This window comes from Chrysochloris asiatica, unplaced genomic scaffold, assembly GCF_000296735.1.
Source record: "Chrysochloris asiatica unplaced genomic scaffold, ChrAsi1.0 scaffold00069, whole genome shotgun sequence".
NCBI lineage: Eukaryota > Metazoa > Chordata > Mammalia > Afrosoricida > Chrysochloridae > Chrysochloris > Chrysochloris asiatica.
The window spans coordinates 4,876,424-4,895,030 of record NW_006408587.1 but is presented as its reverse complement, the minus strand read 5'-3'; the positions used below and the strand labels follow the sequence as shown (position 1 = coordinate 4,895,030).

General features: G+C 42.3%; 1 protein-coding gene across 1 annotated transcript in view; it reads right to left on the bottom strand.

Moving 5' to 3' along the window:
- Positions 1-18,607, bottom strand: part of IKBKAP (inhibitor of kappa light polypeptide gene enhancer in B-cells, kinase complex-associated protein) — a 60,835-nt gene extending 42,228 nt beyond the window's left edge. The window contains exons 1-11 of the mRNA XM_006864688.1: positions 18,434-18,607; positions 18,064-18,216; positions 15,087-15,168; positions 13,872-13,952; positions 10,719-10,804; positions 9,372-9,468; positions 7,663-7,753; positions 6,301-6,424; positions 4,142-4,235; positions 3,130-3,360; positions 2,178-2,348 (exon numbers count right to left, since the gene is read on the bottom strand). Of these exons, the coding sequence (XP_006864750.1) occupies positions 2,178-2,348; positions 3,130-3,360; positions 4,142-4,235; positions 6,301-6,424; positions 7,663-7,753; positions 9,372-9,468; positions 10,719-10,804; positions 13,872-13,952; positions 15,087-15,168; positions 18,064-18,216; positions 18,434-18,583 (1,360 nt within the window). The 5' untranslated portion in view covers positions 18,584-18,607. The remainder of the gene's footprint in view (positions 1-2,177; positions 2,349-3,129; positions 3,361-4,141; positions 4,236-6,300; positions 6,425-7,662; positions 7,754-9,371; positions 9,469-10,718; positions 10,805-13,871; positions 13,953-15,086; positions 15,169-18,063; positions 18,217-18,433) is intronic.

Sequence of the window (18,607 nt, the reverse complement as noted above, 5' to 3'; positions counted from 1 at the left end):
CCACATATTCTCAACAATCCTGCATCCTCTGAAGTCCTAAGCATTCTCTCCTAAGACACCCTCTTTCCATTCTTGGCTCAATTTATTTACTGCACAGCAGCCAATACAACCCTTTATAAAATGAAGACAGAACACAGCACTCCTCTGCTCAAAACCTACTAATAAGTCCTACCACAGAACCAGAGCCAAGGTCTTCCCACCCAGGTCTCTGTCCTGTGACCACCCAACACTCTGCCCTCACTCATCCTGCTGCAGTCACCATGGCCTCCTTGCTGTTTCCCAAGCACAACGGGCATCTGTGTTTCTTATGTTTTACTCCACTTAGAACAGTCTTTCCTAAAATGAATCCACGGTTGCCTCTCTGCTTAAACATCACCTTCCCAGACAGGCCTTCTCTGCCCACCCTCCTCCAGCAGCCCTGCCTTCCAGCTCTCCCAACCCTACCCTACTCCATCCTACCTGGTTCTACTTCTTTCCACAGCACTCGTATTTAGTATATGAGGGGACTTCAAAAAAGTCATGGGAAAATAGAATGAAAAGATACTGAAATTTTCCATTAACTTTTTGAAGTTCCTTCATATTTTTATTTACTATCTTTCTTCCCAACTAGAATGAAAACTCCACAAAGGCAAGGGCCAGAAAAAAGCCTGGCACCTAATTGTTGCTGTAGCTAAGTGCTGTGAACTCACAGCGATCCACTATAGGGATTCTGAGAACACACATTTTTTCAGGAGCAGAAAGTCTCATCTATCTACTTTGAAGGTTTAAAAAGGTCTCTAATTGGGAAATTGGGACATCTAATTTGTCTCCACTCTTCTTCTGAAATGTCTACCACTTGTCTCAAAGTTCTTGTAATGAGTGCTCTTTTCTCTTCAGGTCAGGTACTGGTGGAACTCTGACCTGCTCCTGTCTAAGATCTCAAACTTCAACCTACAGCCTCTTCTGATTTCTTTTAGCCTCGAGGACACCTATCACCCTTTAATACTCACTTGACTGCCTGTACAATCTGGAAGCAAACACCAGCCATTTCTCCACTGCTGTTGTTAAGTACTGTCGAGTCAGCTCCAAGTCAAAGCAACCCTGCATAGAGTTTCCGAGGAGTATCTGGTGAGTTTGAACTGCCAACCTTGCAGTCGAGTGCTTATTCTATAGCGCTAAAGTCTCACCAACCTGACCTCTCCCTACTTTATTTACCATGCCATCACCCAACTCTGGCATTCATCAACTTCAACTCCAGCTACCCACACTAGGGCCAACATCAGAAACTGCTCTATGCTGAAATGCTCATCTCTAAAAATTCTTCTCTATAACAAGATCTCCCTCAACCTTTTCCCAGATTCTCTCATATCCAAACTTTTTACAACCTGTTCTTTTACACCTCACAGGGTTCAAGTTCCTGGATGGTACAACTGGTCTTCTTCTCATCACTACAGACACTCCCCTGGTTCGGACCTTCACATCTGCTTAGACGTTCTGCTACAGCAAGATTAGAAGATGGAGCTCTGTACTGAGGTTTTTGTCCATTCTTGCTCTACCATTAACACCTCAAGGAAATCACAAGCCCTCAGGCATTTTGTTCCCCCTTCTATAAAATAGGACAACTCCATTCCTCACATAGCTCCAAGAAGGGTTTGGAAGATTAATTGAAAATATGTGTAAAGACAATGAACACTGTAAAACATGTCAAAAATGTAGTAATATACTATCATATTTCCAGGGTTGAATTGTATTTTTAAATAACTAGCTCTTTAAGTTCAATAAAGCAAAAAGAAATCCTTTTATAAGCCACAGAGGTGGTGGTGGTTGTCCCGTGGACTCACTTCTAACTCACTGCGAACCTGGATAGGGTTTCCGAGGCTGTAAATCTTTACAGAAGCAGAGCACCTCATCTTTCCCCGCAGAACCGCTGGTAGTTTCAAAGTGCTGACCTTGAGATTAGCAGCCCGACTTGTAACTACTACGTTACCCGATTCCTTATAAACTTCAGTAGGACTTATAAAAAAAAAAAGAAAAAAAGGCTCTCAAGTCAACTGAATATCATAATGATAGTGAAGTCATTTGTAAATTTCAAAATCAGTACAAACACTAGCACTAAGGCAACACCAAACGATAATTTGCTTTTGCCTTGGAGTTGCAGGGACTTGACTCAGAATATCTCAGTAAGTTTTTGAACATACCACATTTATAAACAGAAATCTGGTTACTGGCATCCAGCACAGCGAGCTCGGTCCCCATTTGAGGGTGTGCAGAGAACATGACTTGATTCACAGGTTGTGGGAGTAGCAGTCGGTAGGTGCACATGGGAGGCGGGACCACAGTCTGTCGGAAGACTGTCACCAATACCCGGTCTGCATGTAAAAAAGAAACATGAGAAGTATTGTTACTGTTGTTTTGTGTTCCGACTCATAGCAGCCCTGTACAGGGTTTCCGAGGCTGTAAATCTTTACGGGAGCAGAGAACCTCATCTTTCTCCCGTGGAACAGCTGGTAGTTTCGAACTGCTGACCCTGAGGTTCGCAGCCTGATTTGTAACCACTATGCTATCAGAGCTCCTTTGAGAAGCATTAGGCATGTGGATATTCAGTTTGTAAAACATCTAAACAGCATGTACCGCTCAGCACTAACAGTGGTAGAAAATACACAATTCTTTTAAAAATAATATGTAGCTTGAAGTGAACACGTTGGAGATGTATATAATTACCAAATATTGTAACAGAAATCAAAGGAACCCAAGTTTTGCAAGGGTCAATATAAAAAAAAAAAAACACATGTTAGGGCAAAAACACATGGCTAACACTGCTGTTCACCTCTTCAATGCCAAGGATCAACATTTCACAGCCTTCAAAGGCCAGACAAGTCAATGTGTGAAAGCCATGATATAGCACAACCAAGAACTGGGTGGTGTGTGCCAGGAGGTTGGGCAGATGTGGGAAAATAGGACTTTCAGGACAATGCATTTACCATGTAAGGGTGTTCCCATTCAATTAAAAACAAACCCATAATGAGCAGCAGCAGCAGCCGCAGCACACATACAACCAAAACAGAGAAAAAACTCCCCACTCCTTGAGTCTGACTGCCCCCTCGGCAGGCCTGTGCTCATGCACCAGGCCCGCACTTTCCAGTAGCTTACATCCATCAATGACGACCACATTGGCCAAATCACTCGCGTTGTCTCCCAAGCACCGGTCGGTTGTCCAGTGCCAGTTGTAGCAGAGGTAATGCCAGCCTTGACATAGAACATGCAGCCGGTATGGGATCACGGGGTCCCACATAAGAGACACAGGCTTGTTTTTTCCATATTTGCTAAAGTGAAGATTTTGTTTGAGATACCAGTGGTAGTTTCCAACAGTCCAGAGCTGAACTGCAAAAGGAAGTAAAAGGCAGGCCGTCAGAGACTGGGGAATACAATTTCCTGCTGCCTGCTAGAAGGCACCGGGGCAATTTTTCTTTTAGCATGACCTTTCCCACTCACGAGCCTTCTTTCCAAATTCATAAAATCCCATGTTGTTGTTATATGCCATGGAGTCGGTTCCAATTCATAGCAACCCTGTACATGGTTTCCAAGGAGCAGCTGGTGGGTTTAAACCACCAGCCTTATAGTTAGCAGCCACCCAGCGTTTATCCTATAGAGCCAAACACCAATCCAGCTTCAAAACAGATCTTGAGTTGTTAAATTACTTTACACACATTGTTGTTAAGCGCCCTGAGTCAGTGCCGACTCATAGCGACCCTGTAATAGAGTTTCCAAGGCTTTGAATCTTTACGGGAGTAGAAAGCCTCATGTTTCTTCCACTTTACATATACAGAGTCTTAACAATGTTCCAATTAAAGAACAAGTCCACTGATTTAGAAGTTGGAAAGTCATTTAGAAAACAATCAGGCAATAAATATATTTATATTTTTATAAAGCTATAAAGAGGATTCTAATTTATAGCTACCAGAATTTGTCTTGCACAGTAGTCCTTTGATGAGTACCATTGCAAAGGAGAAAGCACCAATGACTGAACCCCATAAATAATCAAAACCAAACCACTCCACATGGCCACTTCCTCCCCAAATTATCAGTCATTCTACCGTGGAATTAAGGACGGATGAGGACAACCTCAACTCGTTTCAACTACACTCTATCGGGTCTCTCCTACCGTAAGTCTTCGGAGTGGAATTTTCTTCGGTCTGAAGGTCCTCCAGCCAAACTGCCAACACAGAAGAATCTGCATTCCAGAGCAGTCTGTTCACCTAGTGGGGAGAAAAGGTCAGTGGCCTTTAGCCATGTACTCACCTGAAAACCTGTAAAATAGGTGAATTTCTTGCTCTCACAAACCAAATGATCCCACTAACTGAGCTAATCCCTAGCTGTGAATTATTAACCCAGAGTCAGTGAATCAATCTAATCAAGAGAAAAGCATTAGACAAACTCTCGTAGAGAGGTGTCCCACAAAATACCTGGTCATTACTCCTTAAAACTGTCAAAGTCATCCCTAACAAGGGATGGCTCAGAAATCATCAGAGCCAAGAAGTACCTATGGAGACCTGAGAGCTAACTGAAATATGTTATCAAGGGGTCATGGAAAAGAAAAAGACAGGTCTTTTCAATCTAAAATTTTAATTCTGAATACATTATGTTGTTATTAAGTGCCCCTGAGTCACCTCCAACACATAGCAAAATTGTACAGGGTTTGAACTGCCAACCCTGAGGTTAGCTGTTCAGTGTTTATCTCCTACATCGCCATACCAGGACTTCACTTAAAATCAGTAATGATTTTTCTTACCCAGGGTGGCTACAGAGAGGGAGATGCCAAGCTCGAGAAGGCAGTGACAGTGAGAACCTACAAACTGAGCAAGTTACGGGGTCTAAGCTGTTCTCAGCAGCATGAGACCGAGACACAGCTGGGGAGGATTCTCGTAACACTTGTGAAATGTGCTTACCAAAGGAAAGGGGCAAGCATGTATCCTCAGCTGTAGCTAAAGGCAATAAAAACCCCACTGCTGTTAAGTCAATTCTGAATCACCCTGATCCCATGTGTCACAGAGTAACTGCTCCGTAAGGTTTTCTTGCCATAGTGTTTACGAATTGGGTTGCTAACCTCAAGGTCAGCAGTTCGAAACTACCAGCTGTTCCGTGGGAGAAAGATGAGACTTTCTGCTCCAGTAAAGATTTACAGGCTTGGAAACCCTGTACAGGGTCACTATGAGTGGGAACCGACTCCACGGCACACCACCACCACCACCAATCTTTTAGGAGACCACCAGGTCTTTCTTCCATAGCACTGCTGGGTGGGTTCAAACTGCCAGCCTTTAGGCTAGTAGTGTTGTTGTGAAGTGCTGTTGAGTCCACTCTGACTCACAACAACCCTGTATAGGGTTTCTGAGAAGCAGCTGGTGGGTTTGAACTGCCAACTTTATGTTTAGCAGTCCATTGTTTATACTACAGCACCACAGCATGAGTCCAGTGCAAATCTGTTGCTGTTGTTATTGTTGCTGTGTGCCGTCGAATCTGTTCTCAATCATAGTAACACTCGATATAGGGCTTCCAAGAAGCAGTTGGTGGGTTTGAGCCACCAACCTTGTGGTAAGCATTCCAGTGCTTATCCTACAGTGCCACACCAGGACTCCTAGGTACAAAGATTTAATCTAAATATTGTTTTGTGGGAGAAAAATGAGGTTTTCTGCTCCTGCAAAGGTGTACAGCGTAGGAAACCCTACACAGGGAAGCTATGAGTCAGAACTTTCAACAACAGCATTTAACGACAACAACTTACACAGCTGCCAGCTGCCACTGATTCATTTCCAACTCATGGCAACCTCGTGTGTGTCAGAGTAGAACCATGTTCCACAGGTTTATTAATAGCTGATAATATGGAAGGTTGTAAGACTTATCCTTCAAAGAATCTCTGGTGGACATGAACATCCAACCTTTCAGGTAGCAGTCAAAAGCATGAACTGTACCACACAGGGACCCTGATAATAATAGCAACTCGTTTTAATATGATTATTTCTACTAGTTTAATACTAGTTTTATAGTATCTTTGAATCTGCAAATGAGATGACAATTTTGCTTGTATGTGTCACCCTTTAGTAGTACCTGTAAAACTTTGAAATAAAATAAATGTTTTACATAGGACTGGGAAAGAAATGGCATTTCTTCATGGTAACATCTCCTTTTGCAAAAATTCCCATATGAGATGTCACCACTTTCATTACTATACTCTGGAACTTCAATCTACTACTAGGTCAAAATAAACCTCCCCTGCATCTGTGCAAAGTCTTTTAAGTCTGACAGCTGAACAACTCAGGCACCTACCTTAACCTCATCTTTGAGGAAAGGAAGTGTAAACTGTCCATGAAGAAGTCCATTTTTCTCAAAAAACACAACGTCCTGTTGATTGGGTTTGTCTTGTGTAGATGCAATCAAACCACCTGAGGGCCTTAAAAGCAAACTCAGTGTTAGAAAGCCCACATGCAAATAGGGCTAGCCTAACACCATGATAAATTTAGCAAATGATTTTTTTCAGCAAGAATTTCCATCCAGGGAAGGAAATTTTAGATGTTGTGTGACCCTTGGCAAGCATTTCACCCTCATATGGGGCTATATTTGCTCAAAGGAAAATGTGTGGCTTTTTCTAATTTGCACAAAGACTCCATTTGCCCACAGTATATTATAAATTTTGTCTTTATACAAGGGCAGCTTTGAAAAACAAATAAAAATAACAATAATTGTGTAAACCATTTCAAGTTCAGTATCCTATAAAATTGTACTTCTCCATCAACTGTATGATGTTAGCAAATATCCCATACTCTGGCCAGTATTTTCTAAGCCTCTGAATCCACTGAAAACCTCTCCAACTATCTTATCTTGTTCATACTGTCTCTAGAGTTTTCATTCATATGAGTTTCTCTCTTTGCTCTATCATCCAACTGTCACTCATATGCGAAAAGGAAACAAGATGTTTGACACCTAGAGACCTAATTGCTTTGCATTTAGCAAAAGCTACTGTCTCGAAGGCACTTAACAACAACAACAACTGAGACAGAGGAGGCATTTCTTTGATCTACAATCAGTGCAGCTGCAGGCAACAGGCACAAAGGACTACTGGGCCAATAGAGGAGTCAGGCCCAACTCGAAGCCTGCATGTTCCTCAGCAAAGAGATCCTCTTAGAAGGGGGTTTGTGCATTTTCACAAATGATGCAACTTCCCTTCCTGGTATGGTTTTCTGTTTTACACAATGGTTTCACACAGGTCCATCTATAGCCATACTCTATTAAGAATACAGGAGTCCTGGTGTGGCGCTGTGGGCTAGTGTGCCAGACTGCAAAGCCATTTGAACTGCAAGGTTGGCAGTTCAAGCTCACCAACTGCTCCTTGGAAACCCTATACAGGGTCAATATGGGTCAGAACCAATTCGACGGCACTTAACAACAACAACGTAAAATATGTTGGCCTTGGAATGATGAGATCTGTGAAAAGTCCAACATTAACTGTTCAAGTTAAATCCAGACTTCAGTGAACTAAAAATGTATGAAAGACACTTGCTTACAGCCAAATGAAGAAAAGCAAAAATCCCTGAGTTATAGACATCCACATTCAAATGGATCTCCACCACTACCCAGGTTTCCAAGATAGTCTATGAGGAAGAATTTCCAACATTTTCCGCTCCCACTCACTTCCATGCCAGGGCTGGTCCCAGTCCTGCCACAGGCTCACTGGTCGACTGCAAAGCAAGTTCTCGGTTCCACACTCTAACCTTCCGAGCCCCTGGGCAAGAGGTGAAGGGAGAAGCCATTAGGACACACTTTGATAAATTGGAAACTTTTCAGACACTTAACCTTATAAAAACTGTTATGTTTTAAAAAACTAATCAAGCTCATTAAAAATTAACCTTCACATGGAATAGGGCATCTGCAACTAGAACACAGTCAGGAAATGACATATGAGACTGTCCACATGCTGGAAACCTAGTTGTTGTTGTAAGGTCCCATCAAGATGGTTCCACCTCACAGTGACCCTGTGCACAACAAAAACAAACATTGCACCGTCCTGCAAACATCCAATTGTGATTAAACTTGAGCCCATTGCTGCTACAACTATGGCAATCCATCTTGTTGGGGTCTTTCTCTTTTTCACTGACCCTCCATCTTACCAAGCATGTTGTTCTTTTCCAAGTCCTGGTTCCTCTTGATAATGTGTCCAATGTAAGAGAAAAGTCTTGCCATACTCAGTTCTGAGGAACATTATTCTGACTATAATTCTTCCAAGACAGATTTGTTTCTGCTTTCAACATTCTTCTCCAACACCATAATTCAGATGCATTGATTCTTCTATGGTCTTCCTTATTCATTGTCCAACTTTCACATGCATATAAGACAACTGACAATACCATGGCTTGAGTCAGGTGCACCTTAGTCCTCAAAGTAACATCTTTGCTCTTTAACACTTTAAAGAGATCTTTTGCAGCAATCATTTGGTTTCTAGGCTGCTGATTCCATGAGTGTTGATTGTGGATCCAAGTAAAATAAAATCTTAGACAATTTCAATCTTTTTGCCTTTTATTATTATGTTATTTATTGGTCCAGTTGTAAGGATTTTTGTTGTTTTCACACTGTAGTCTTTGATCTTTATCAGTACTTCATGTATTCTTCACTTTCAGCAAGCAGGGTTGTACTATTTGCATATCACAGATTTTTGATGTATCTTACTTCAATCCTGATGCCACATTCTTCTTCATATAATCCAGCTGGTCAGATCACTTGCTCATCATACAGATTGAAAAGTATAGCTATACTCACACCCACCTTCCCTGATTTTAAACGAGTCAGTGTCCCCTTATCCTGTTGTTCGAATAACTGCCTCTTGGTCTGTGGAAACGTAGTTAGTGCCATGCAAAGAAGAATGTTCTAAATATTTATTAGAATGATAAAGGGAAAGAGGGACAGAGCCATGAATGGATGGTACAGAAGAAAGAACATTTAGAGAAGAGTTTGTCAAACACTTCAGGAGCTACCATGGAGAAAAGTGACTGTCTTTTATTCTTGGAGGGTCCAGGTATTGAGGCAGCAGTAACTGGGAAAGAGATTTTATTGTAGCTGAACATAAAAGGAAGGTTTAAAACAGTCTAGACTCTTTATCTCAAGAACTACTGACATCATGAATGTGTTTAAAATACTGTACCTACCAGGTGGGAGCCTGGGCAGATGACCTCAAGGATTCTTACACTTCTGAACTCGAAACTCATTTAATATTGAAAGCAGTTATCTTTCACTTATAGGTATAATTAAAGAAAATGCCACTCAGAACACAAAAAAATTTCAATTTCCTGAACTTAGTAAGATTAAAATTTTTGCTGTGGTTGTTTTACTACAATTTATTTCCATACCTGTCTCTGGGCAAACAACACTCACAGCAAAATATTGCCCATCACCACGCCAGGTAATCTGTGGTCTCTGGTCATCCCAGGGCAAAGCAGACTCAGGCTGAAAGAAGAGGAAACATAAATGTTACTAGGGATTCAAATAAGCCATTGTTGCTGGTGGTGTTAAGTACCGTAGAGTTGGTTCTGACCCACAGTGACCCTGTATATGGTTTCAGAGGAGTGGCTGGTGAGTTCAAACTGCCTTTGTGGTCTAGTGCTTATGCAACAGTGCCACACCAGGACTTCGGTGCTGAGATAGTGTTACAGCTACTAGGGGGCTTCAAAACAGGCGTTGAAAAATTCTATTATCTTTTCATTATGTTTTTCCATGAACTTTTTGAAACCCCCTTGTATAGCATTACCTCCAAATATTGTCACGACCCTTAAAACGGAGACATTTTGTCCACTTTACAGGTGAGAATATTGAGGCTCAAACAGGTTAGAAAATTTGCCATACAGTCTCATGGCTACTTAAAGTGTCATGATGATAATGTAATCTGTACTTTTCCCAAACAAAGAGATGCCACCCTCAGGGGTACGTGACAGTATGTCACAAAATAAACACAGCACATCATCCTGGGGAATTCATTTTACTCAATGACAGTGTTTTTAAAACAATGTCCATAATGTATAAATCCAGATAAAACTGAACAATGTAAAGACATTTAACATAGTGGTAGACACCTGAGGCCACTTCCCCATGTACTGTAAGAGTTTGCTGTGGTCCTGCAACTGTGCCTTCAGGGGCATACTATGTTAGAAGGTTTGGTCATCAGGACATGGCTAAGTGATCTGAAGAATTCTCTAACCCATAGGAACGAAGACAAAGATTTCATCTAAAAGGAAAATCAGAAAACAAACCATCTACTATGTGTACATACGTAGTGGTTATGAATCGGGCTGCGAACCTTAAGGTCAGCGGTTTGAAACTACCAGCCGCTCTGCGGGAGAAAGATGAGGTTTTCTACTCCCTTAAAGATTTTCACCCTCGGAAACCCTGTACAGGGTCGCTATGGGTCGGAACTGACTCGACGGCACTTAACAACAACAACAATAATGTGTACATGTGGGAAAAGTTTAAAAACACGCATGTGAATGAGCAGCAGGGTGGGCAGGACAGCCGCGCTCCGGCGGGGGGTGTGTGCTCCATTTCTGTATGTCATGCTTCATTTCTGTAACTGGGTAGTGAATGAAGGGCTCTGCAGCAGGAGAGATGGGCCCATTACCGAGCTTAACTGGACACCTTAGATTTCCTGGCAGAAAGTTTCATCTGTCTTAATGAAGGCGCTTTATCCATCAGACCAACCTTACCATCTGCATCTGAAAAGCTGCTTGTCTGCCTTCTGATCCATGGAACTGGGTCTCCTTTTTGCCCCATCCAACAGTGATGAACTTGCCTAGAGAACAAATTGAGAACATGCAAAACAACTAATAAGCTAATGAAATGGAAGCAGTTCATCATTAGTCTTCATGAAGTAGTTACTGGCAATTACTCGGTCCTTTCTAAGACCTCTCAGTACCCTGAAAAGTAGTCAATATTTCACAACCCTATTGCCCATATTATATGCAGCAGATTTTGAAAAATGTGAAATGTCCTCACTTTGGAAAGCACTTTACTGCCATCTTTTATATTCCAAGTTCACTTAAAGTCCGAGGGCAGCAATCTAACACACACTTTATAAGTAGGAAGAATGAAGCATGAGAAATTTACACAGTATGTCCATGAACAACAAAACAGAAAACTTAAGAGGTAAGAATAAGACTCTAACTGTAAGCTTTCCATCCACTACAGTTTTTGATCCCCTGTCAGTGGTACAGGGACCGTACATCATGGAATCCAGCCCCTTCCAATTCCAGACATGCCTTGAGGCTGAGACCACCTCAGAACACCAAACTTCTGTCTTCTAGGCTGGATTGTTTCCCTTATATAAAACACAAAGTCAGAGTTGCCAGAACAATGCAGCCCTCCTGTTCCTAGAGGTAGGACCTGTCATCCACCTGCAAAACGTACTAGAGAGGGTCTGGAAGCATCGGCCAGATCCAGGTCCCAGTACTTCCCTCCTGCTGTTGATTCTGATGAGACAAGACTACTTATAATTCCTATAATTTATAAGCCCAGTATAAACATTCCCTGTTTCCTCTGCATAGGCCAATCCAAGTTTTATAGTACTTCAAAGCAGTGCCTACTCTGAGATACCACCATCAGGCTTCTGTGGCACGTTTTCACAGAAAAGGCCAAGGAACAAGGAGTGAAGTAAGAGAACTACTCCAATGCAATCAGACAAGATGTGATGGGGTTTAGAGCATAGATCAGCAAACTATAGCCTGAATAGTGGATTTTACAAAGAACACGGCCATGCCCATCCCTTTAGGTGTTGTGTATAACTGCTTTCACATGAAAACAGCAGATGTAAATAGCTGTAACAGAGACCAGACAACTGGCACAGCAAAAAATATTTACTATCAATCTCTACAGATAATGTCTGCTGACCCCTGGGTGAGAAAGGGCCACACCACTCCTCAGAATAATTTTTGGTACTGACAAACATTTCTAAGACCCAAACTAAAGGGCTCTGTCAGCACAGTGGATACAGCAGCATCAGGCAGCTAAGTACAAGGCTGTGGTTCACAAGGTTTCTCCACAGGAGAAGGATGAGGCGGTCTGCTTCCACAGACTTTCAGCCTTGGAAACTCTATGAGCAGCTCTCCTCTGACCTTCACAGTGGTTGTGAGTCAGAAGACTCAGCGGCAGTGGGTTTGGTTTTTGGGTTAAGGCCTAAACTTGCACGTCCTCAAAATTAAATTTCCCCTAAATTCAATCCCTCTTCCATTCCCCCCTCTCTCCCTCCTTATCCCTTACCTGGACTCTTGCAGTGATCTCCTACCTGGCAACACTGCTTTCATTCTTTTCTCTACCACCAAGAAATATGGTAATCAAAACTGATCTTTCTAGTAGAAAAGTTGCTTTATATCTCTTATCATCAAAACCTCCAATGATTGATCACCTGCAACTCAAGGTCCAAATTCCCACCACAGCACAAACATAATCAAAACTTTGTTGTTGTTAAGTGCCGTTGAGTCGGTTCTGATCCATAGTGACCCTGTATAGGGTTTCTGAGGAGCAGCTGGTGAGCTTGAACTGCCGACCTTGCAGTTCAAATGGCTTTGCAGGCTGATGCATTAACACACAGCACCACACCAGGACGCCATGGTTGGTGGTTATGTGCTGTGGAATCGGTTCCAACTCATAGCGACCCTCTACAGGGTTTCCAAGGCTGTAAATCTTTACGGGAGCAGAAAACCTCATCTTTCTTCCGCGGAACAGCTGGTAGTTTTGAACTGTTGACCTTAAGGTTCGCAGCCCGTTTCGTAACTGCTACGCTATCAAAATTGGTCTCGTTTATTTCATTCCACCCTCCTGTTCTCGCATCACTAAATTACTGACAGCACCTTGAACAAGTCAGGATGTTTCATAGACTTCAGGAAAATGTTTTATCCCTCCTGTGGAATGGGCCCATTCACTTGCTTGGGCTATCCATCTATCCTCAACTCTTGTCTACCCAACACAATTCGGCCCAGAGCCTGCTCCAGCACTGCTTACTCTGGGAGGCCTTCCCGTTTCAGATCTTTCCCCCTCTTCTTATGCTACTCACATACCAGCTACATGACTTCAATACTGCACCTGTGCGTCTCCAAAAGGTGGAAGGCTGACTACTTTACCATTTAATGATCTATAACACCAAACACACATAGTAAGTGTCACAGTACTGACTCAATAAATGGTTTCTGAATAAGACATTGCAGCTTTCTAAATGATTTCTGCAGCAAGATGGCATGAGGCTAGACCTCAGGAAAAGTGTAAATACTCTCTTCCTGACCTATCTCCTCTACCAGGGCAGCTTCCTGGGGCCTCTGACTTGACCACAGTGGCTTGCACGCATTAAGTTTCTCCTCCGCCCGTCATACTCCCAGCCTTAGTGCCTAAAGGACCTCGGCATGATCGCAGCAAGAAAGCAATCTGACTGTTTCTATAAAAGGGCAGATTCAGGTCTAACCAGCAGGACCAGGACCAAATATCAGCCTTTTTTGTTCTACCTCTTGTGTTCCCTTTCTCCAAAACTGTCTGCCAGAAAAGTTCACCCTATTCTAGTTTGCACCGTTCCTCTCATGGAACCCCAACACTAAGCCTTTCCTAGGGCTTGGGGAGCAATGATCCAGGTGCTGGTATCCACAGGTTTCTACTCCCCAGGTTACAGACATGTAAAACCAACCCTGAGACCTGGAGAGGCAGCAAAAGTATGTCTTTTAAGGTCTGAGATGCCCCAGAACTACCTGGCATTTACCAAATGTAAGTTTAAGCTTCAGAGTTCTTGGAGCTTATAATGTGGTTATCAGCGTACAAGAAATGATCAAAGCTGACAAGAGATTTCAGACCACAGAACGTTCCAAACAAGCTGTACTCACTTTCTCCAAAATCGTCCTGGTGGATCTGCTGCTCCAGGATTGGTTCAAAGTCTTTCGTCATCATAATCAGGGTCTGTTGACCTTGGAGGAGTACAGACAAGAATGACTGTGTTTTCATGTAACCAGTTTGCCATTCCACAGATCTACGGTACTATAAGCTACAAAGCTGGGCTAGAGGAGCCTCTGGTCAGAGAAGGGCACACAGAGCTCCCCCTCCATGCACCTGTGCTTTAAAAAGAACCTCTGACTGGATAAGTCACCTAGTGCTTACTCTCAGCTCTCTACATATGTAAAGCTGGACACAAAAGTCCACAGAGCCCTCCCTCCATTAACTTCAACATCTTATATGCCTTTTCAGTTATACATTCCCTTGGCAGTGCTAGTTTACTGAAACTCCCCTGAACTTAAAGGAAAAAAGAAGGACTGCAAAAGGGATTTCTAGAACCTATTTATATAGCAGTTGCTATTCATGTTGTTAAGTGCTGCCAAGTCGTTTCCAACCCATAGTGACCCTATATAGGGTTTCCGAGGAGCGGCTGGTGAGCTTGAACCACAGACCCTGCAGTTCAAACTGACTTTGCAGCCCAGCGCGTTAACCCACAGCGCCACACCAGGACTCCAGTTGCTATTCTTAGAGTACATTTAAAATAATTATTGCTGAGATTTTGAAATACAACTGTGGATTTAACAGCCTCCGTAGATTTCATGACTTTGTTTCCTATTTCCAAAGACTGACAAAAGTTACATGGAACACCTTTTTCTAACAATATACAAAAATATATACTTTGAGTCAAAAAGAACACATTCTGTCTAGATTATAATGCTCCTATCACTGGCTCCTAGAGTCCTGAGGTGGTGCAGTGGGCTAATGCATCAGACTGCAAAGTTGTTTTAATTACAATATTGGTGGTTCAAGTTTACCAGCTGCTCCTTGGAAACCCTATACAGGGTCGCTATGGGTCAGAATCAACTCTACAGCACTCAACAACAAAATCACTAACTCCTGGTGTGACACTGTAGCATAACCACAAGCTTGGTGGTTCAGGCCCACCAGCTGATCTTTGGAAACCCTATACGGGGTTGCTATGAGTCAGAACCAACTCAATGACACTCAACAACTGTTCAAACCCCAACACCCTAAAACGTAAGTCTGACAGACCCTAGGAACAATATTCTAGTAAAAAGTCAGAGTAAGGAACTAGTGGGCAAGCTTACCTGTGGCAAGAAGCACCAACTCTTGGTCAGGGCTCCAACTCATGACAGAGATACCACTGGCTACACTCCCAACACAGTCCAGCTAGACAGATGGAGAAAATGAAAAGGAGATTCTATAATGTCAGTACCTTAGTGAATATTTACTGTGGAGTTCTGGTGTGGCTCTGTGGAATATGCATCAGACTGTCAGCTTTTTAAACCCACCAGCTGCTCCTTGCAAACACCTTATACAGGGTTGCTCTGAGTCAGAACCAATTCAGTGACACTTAACAACATGACTCAAGTCAAAACAATAAAAAAAACAAAACATGCAAACATGAATTTACTCACATTCATTCTGAACAGGTACAAAGAGGGTAGGCATGATAGCAGGCACAGGGAGCTGTAATGACTATGGCCACCCATTCCCTTCCGGGGCGGTCTCATGAGGGAAATAAAAAGAGGTTCTGAAGTGGGATTAGAATTATAACTGGGTTCTCTGGGGAGTAGAATGGAAGCTCAGAGCAGGGGACAACAAACGGCCAGGGAGGCAAAGAGAGTTTTTCTGAGGCAGTGCCTTGAAGGGTGAGAACAGCGTGGGAGATATGAGCTCAGTAGGAAAAACTGTGTGGAGGCACAAAAGAGTAGTCAAAACTCAGACCCAACTAGAGTGTAAGGTACACATACAAGCAGGAATGATGAGCGTAAGGGGCAGAAAGTGAGAGGCCTCGAAGGCACCGTCAAGAGCAGGAACACTGTCTTGTCAATACTGTGAAGCCACAAAGGGAGGGTCAACACCACTGAATGGTGGCCACTGGACTGAAGGAGTTCAGTCATCGGGAGACAATCAATATGCCTTTCAAATATAAGGACTTCAACTAAGCTTGGCAACTTTAGTACTTCTGACCCTGCTCAGTTCACAGGTAAGGCTCTTGTTTCACTGAAATGAAGTTCAGAGCAAAGGTGTCAGATTTAGACCACCAGGGCTCAAGCCTCATCTGAAAACTGTGTAAGCCTGGCCTAGTTACTCAAGCTCTCTTCCTCAATTTCCTCTTCTGAAGAGCAGGGAAATAACAATCTACCTCATAAGGTTGTATTGGTGTTGTTAAGAGTCGTCAAGTAGATTCTGACTCACAGTGGCCATGTACAGGGTTTCCGAGGAGCGGGTGGTGGGTTTGTACCACTGATCTTGTGTTTAGCAGTTTAGTGCTTACCTTACAGCACCACACCAGGACTCCCATAATGGTGTACTGAAGATTAAATGACATTTTGCCTGAACAGCCCTTAAAAGCGTTTCAGGTACACTGTAAACATTTAGCTAATGTATGCTGCTGTCATTAGATGCTAATCACAAGTTCAGAGGTTCAAACCCACCTGCCACTCTCAGAAACCCTACACAGGGTTGCGATGAGTCAAAAATGACTCCACAGCACACAACAACAGCAACAATTCATTATACAAGGAGCCCTGGTGATGTTGTGGGTTAGGTATTGGGCTGCTAATCACAAGGTCAGTGGTTCAAATCCACCAGCCACTTACTCTATGAGAGAAAGGTGAGGCTGTCGACTCCCATAAAGATTTGCAGACCAGGAAACCTCATACATGGTTGGTCAGTCTGCATCAGAATTCACTCAGTGGCAGTGAGTTTGGTTTGAATTTATCAATCATATAATCATTACAATGACACAATTGATGTTAAAAAGATTAAGCACTGAGTAGCTAGAGAAAACGAAAATGAACCATGCAATTATACCATATTTTTCTGCTTATAATGCACCCATGTAAATAAAATGCATAGTGCACACAGGAGAGTAATGCCAACGGGGGCTGCTCTGTTGGCAAATTACTGTAAGAAGTGTGTAATGTTTGTGTTTGAAAAACTGATGCCTTTGATGCTAGGAAGTTGAAGACAGAAATCGAGAAACACCATCTGAGAGCATATGTCAAGGTAAAGAAGGAGGCAAATGGATGTACTCTGTCTCCCCTAGCAGTTTAAAAATCTGTACATAATGACAGTGTAACCCTTTATATCTGTAGATCAGGGACTCTACAGTTCGGCATCAGGGTAGGGTTAGGCAGTTGTTCATAACCAAAAACCTAAGTCATATATACATTTCCAAAGTTATTCTAACTTCATTAAGGACACTAATAAGAGTCAACATAGATACATATGCATACATACATACATGCAAAATCTGATTAGATAGGTACAGAACTCAGACAATAAGCATTAGCAACATCTTTAAGAAAGGTTTCACAAGGAGTGACATTTGAAATGATGCTGTCATTAGTTGCCCAATGTCAGACAACTTTGTATAAGATCAAAATGTTGCTTGGTTTTGCACCAACCTCCACAATCCTTGTTACGTTTGAGTTCATGCTTGTGGATTTTGGGTGGATTCCAAGCTAGAGGATTCAGGTGACATTGAGAGATTTTAATAAAGAGAGATTGATGGAGGATAAGGTCAGTTTGTTAAAAAAAAAATGAAAAATGATGTACACAGTCAAAAATATTTCTTTGCTGAACAGTCCATTACCTTGACACAATAAATATTGTACTAATCACCTAGTGTCTGAGAAGGCCATGTGAAAGGTATTAAAATGGTTGGGGTGGTGGGAATGAAAACACAATAAACTGAGAAATAAAGGTTACAATCCAATTCAGATTCTAGTAAGAGGTGAGCTACACCACCCAAGAATGGTACATTTCTTACTCTTTTTCTTTTTATCTAAAAATAAAGTCAGTTCATCTGTCATTTGTCCATCCTAATTTGGATTATTCTGATAGTTTTGATTAACGGATACAGTAGACAAAAATTGAGTTTCAGAACAAGTCTGAAACATAAGCCAACAATTTTTTATGAAGTCAACCCAACGCAGAGATTCTAATTTGCAAAATGGTTAAATATGGCTACTGATTAGAAAATGTCAGCACAAAACGAGTGGCCTGTTTGAGGACACGGGTATTTATTTCCTCCTTAGGGAACTCTCTGCTCACCTGGTGAGTGCTGAGATTGCAGAGCACAACGTCCCCCGAGGCTGTGGCCACACACACAGACTCCTGATCCAGCAGGTCCTGAATACCAGCAATGCAGCCACTTCCATCTTCAGGCAGAAAACCTTCTACCACCAGAGGAATTTCATTCTTCACCTTCCACCAAATCACATAACAAATTAACCCAGTCTACTTTCAGGAACAACTTATAACATTTCCAGAAATTGTTTTTTAATGCTCCTTTATAATAGAAAAGTTTCCAAAAATGTCTTTTTCTACATAAAAATCAAAAATTTCATATGAGAACTATCATAACTCTATCATCTCTAACAGAGACCATGGCAGGCACTATCATTCTCCACCAATAACTTACTTCTCTTGTGATGGGATCGATTTCAATCAGGCCACGTTCCGAGCCAATGAGCACTGTTCCCAGTTCAGTCCGAAGAGAGAAGCACTGGGGTTTCCCAGCAGCTGGAATGTCCCTGAACTCCAGTGTCTGAAGTAACTTTAGATTTCGCATGATGAAGCAACTCCCAAGAGAAAA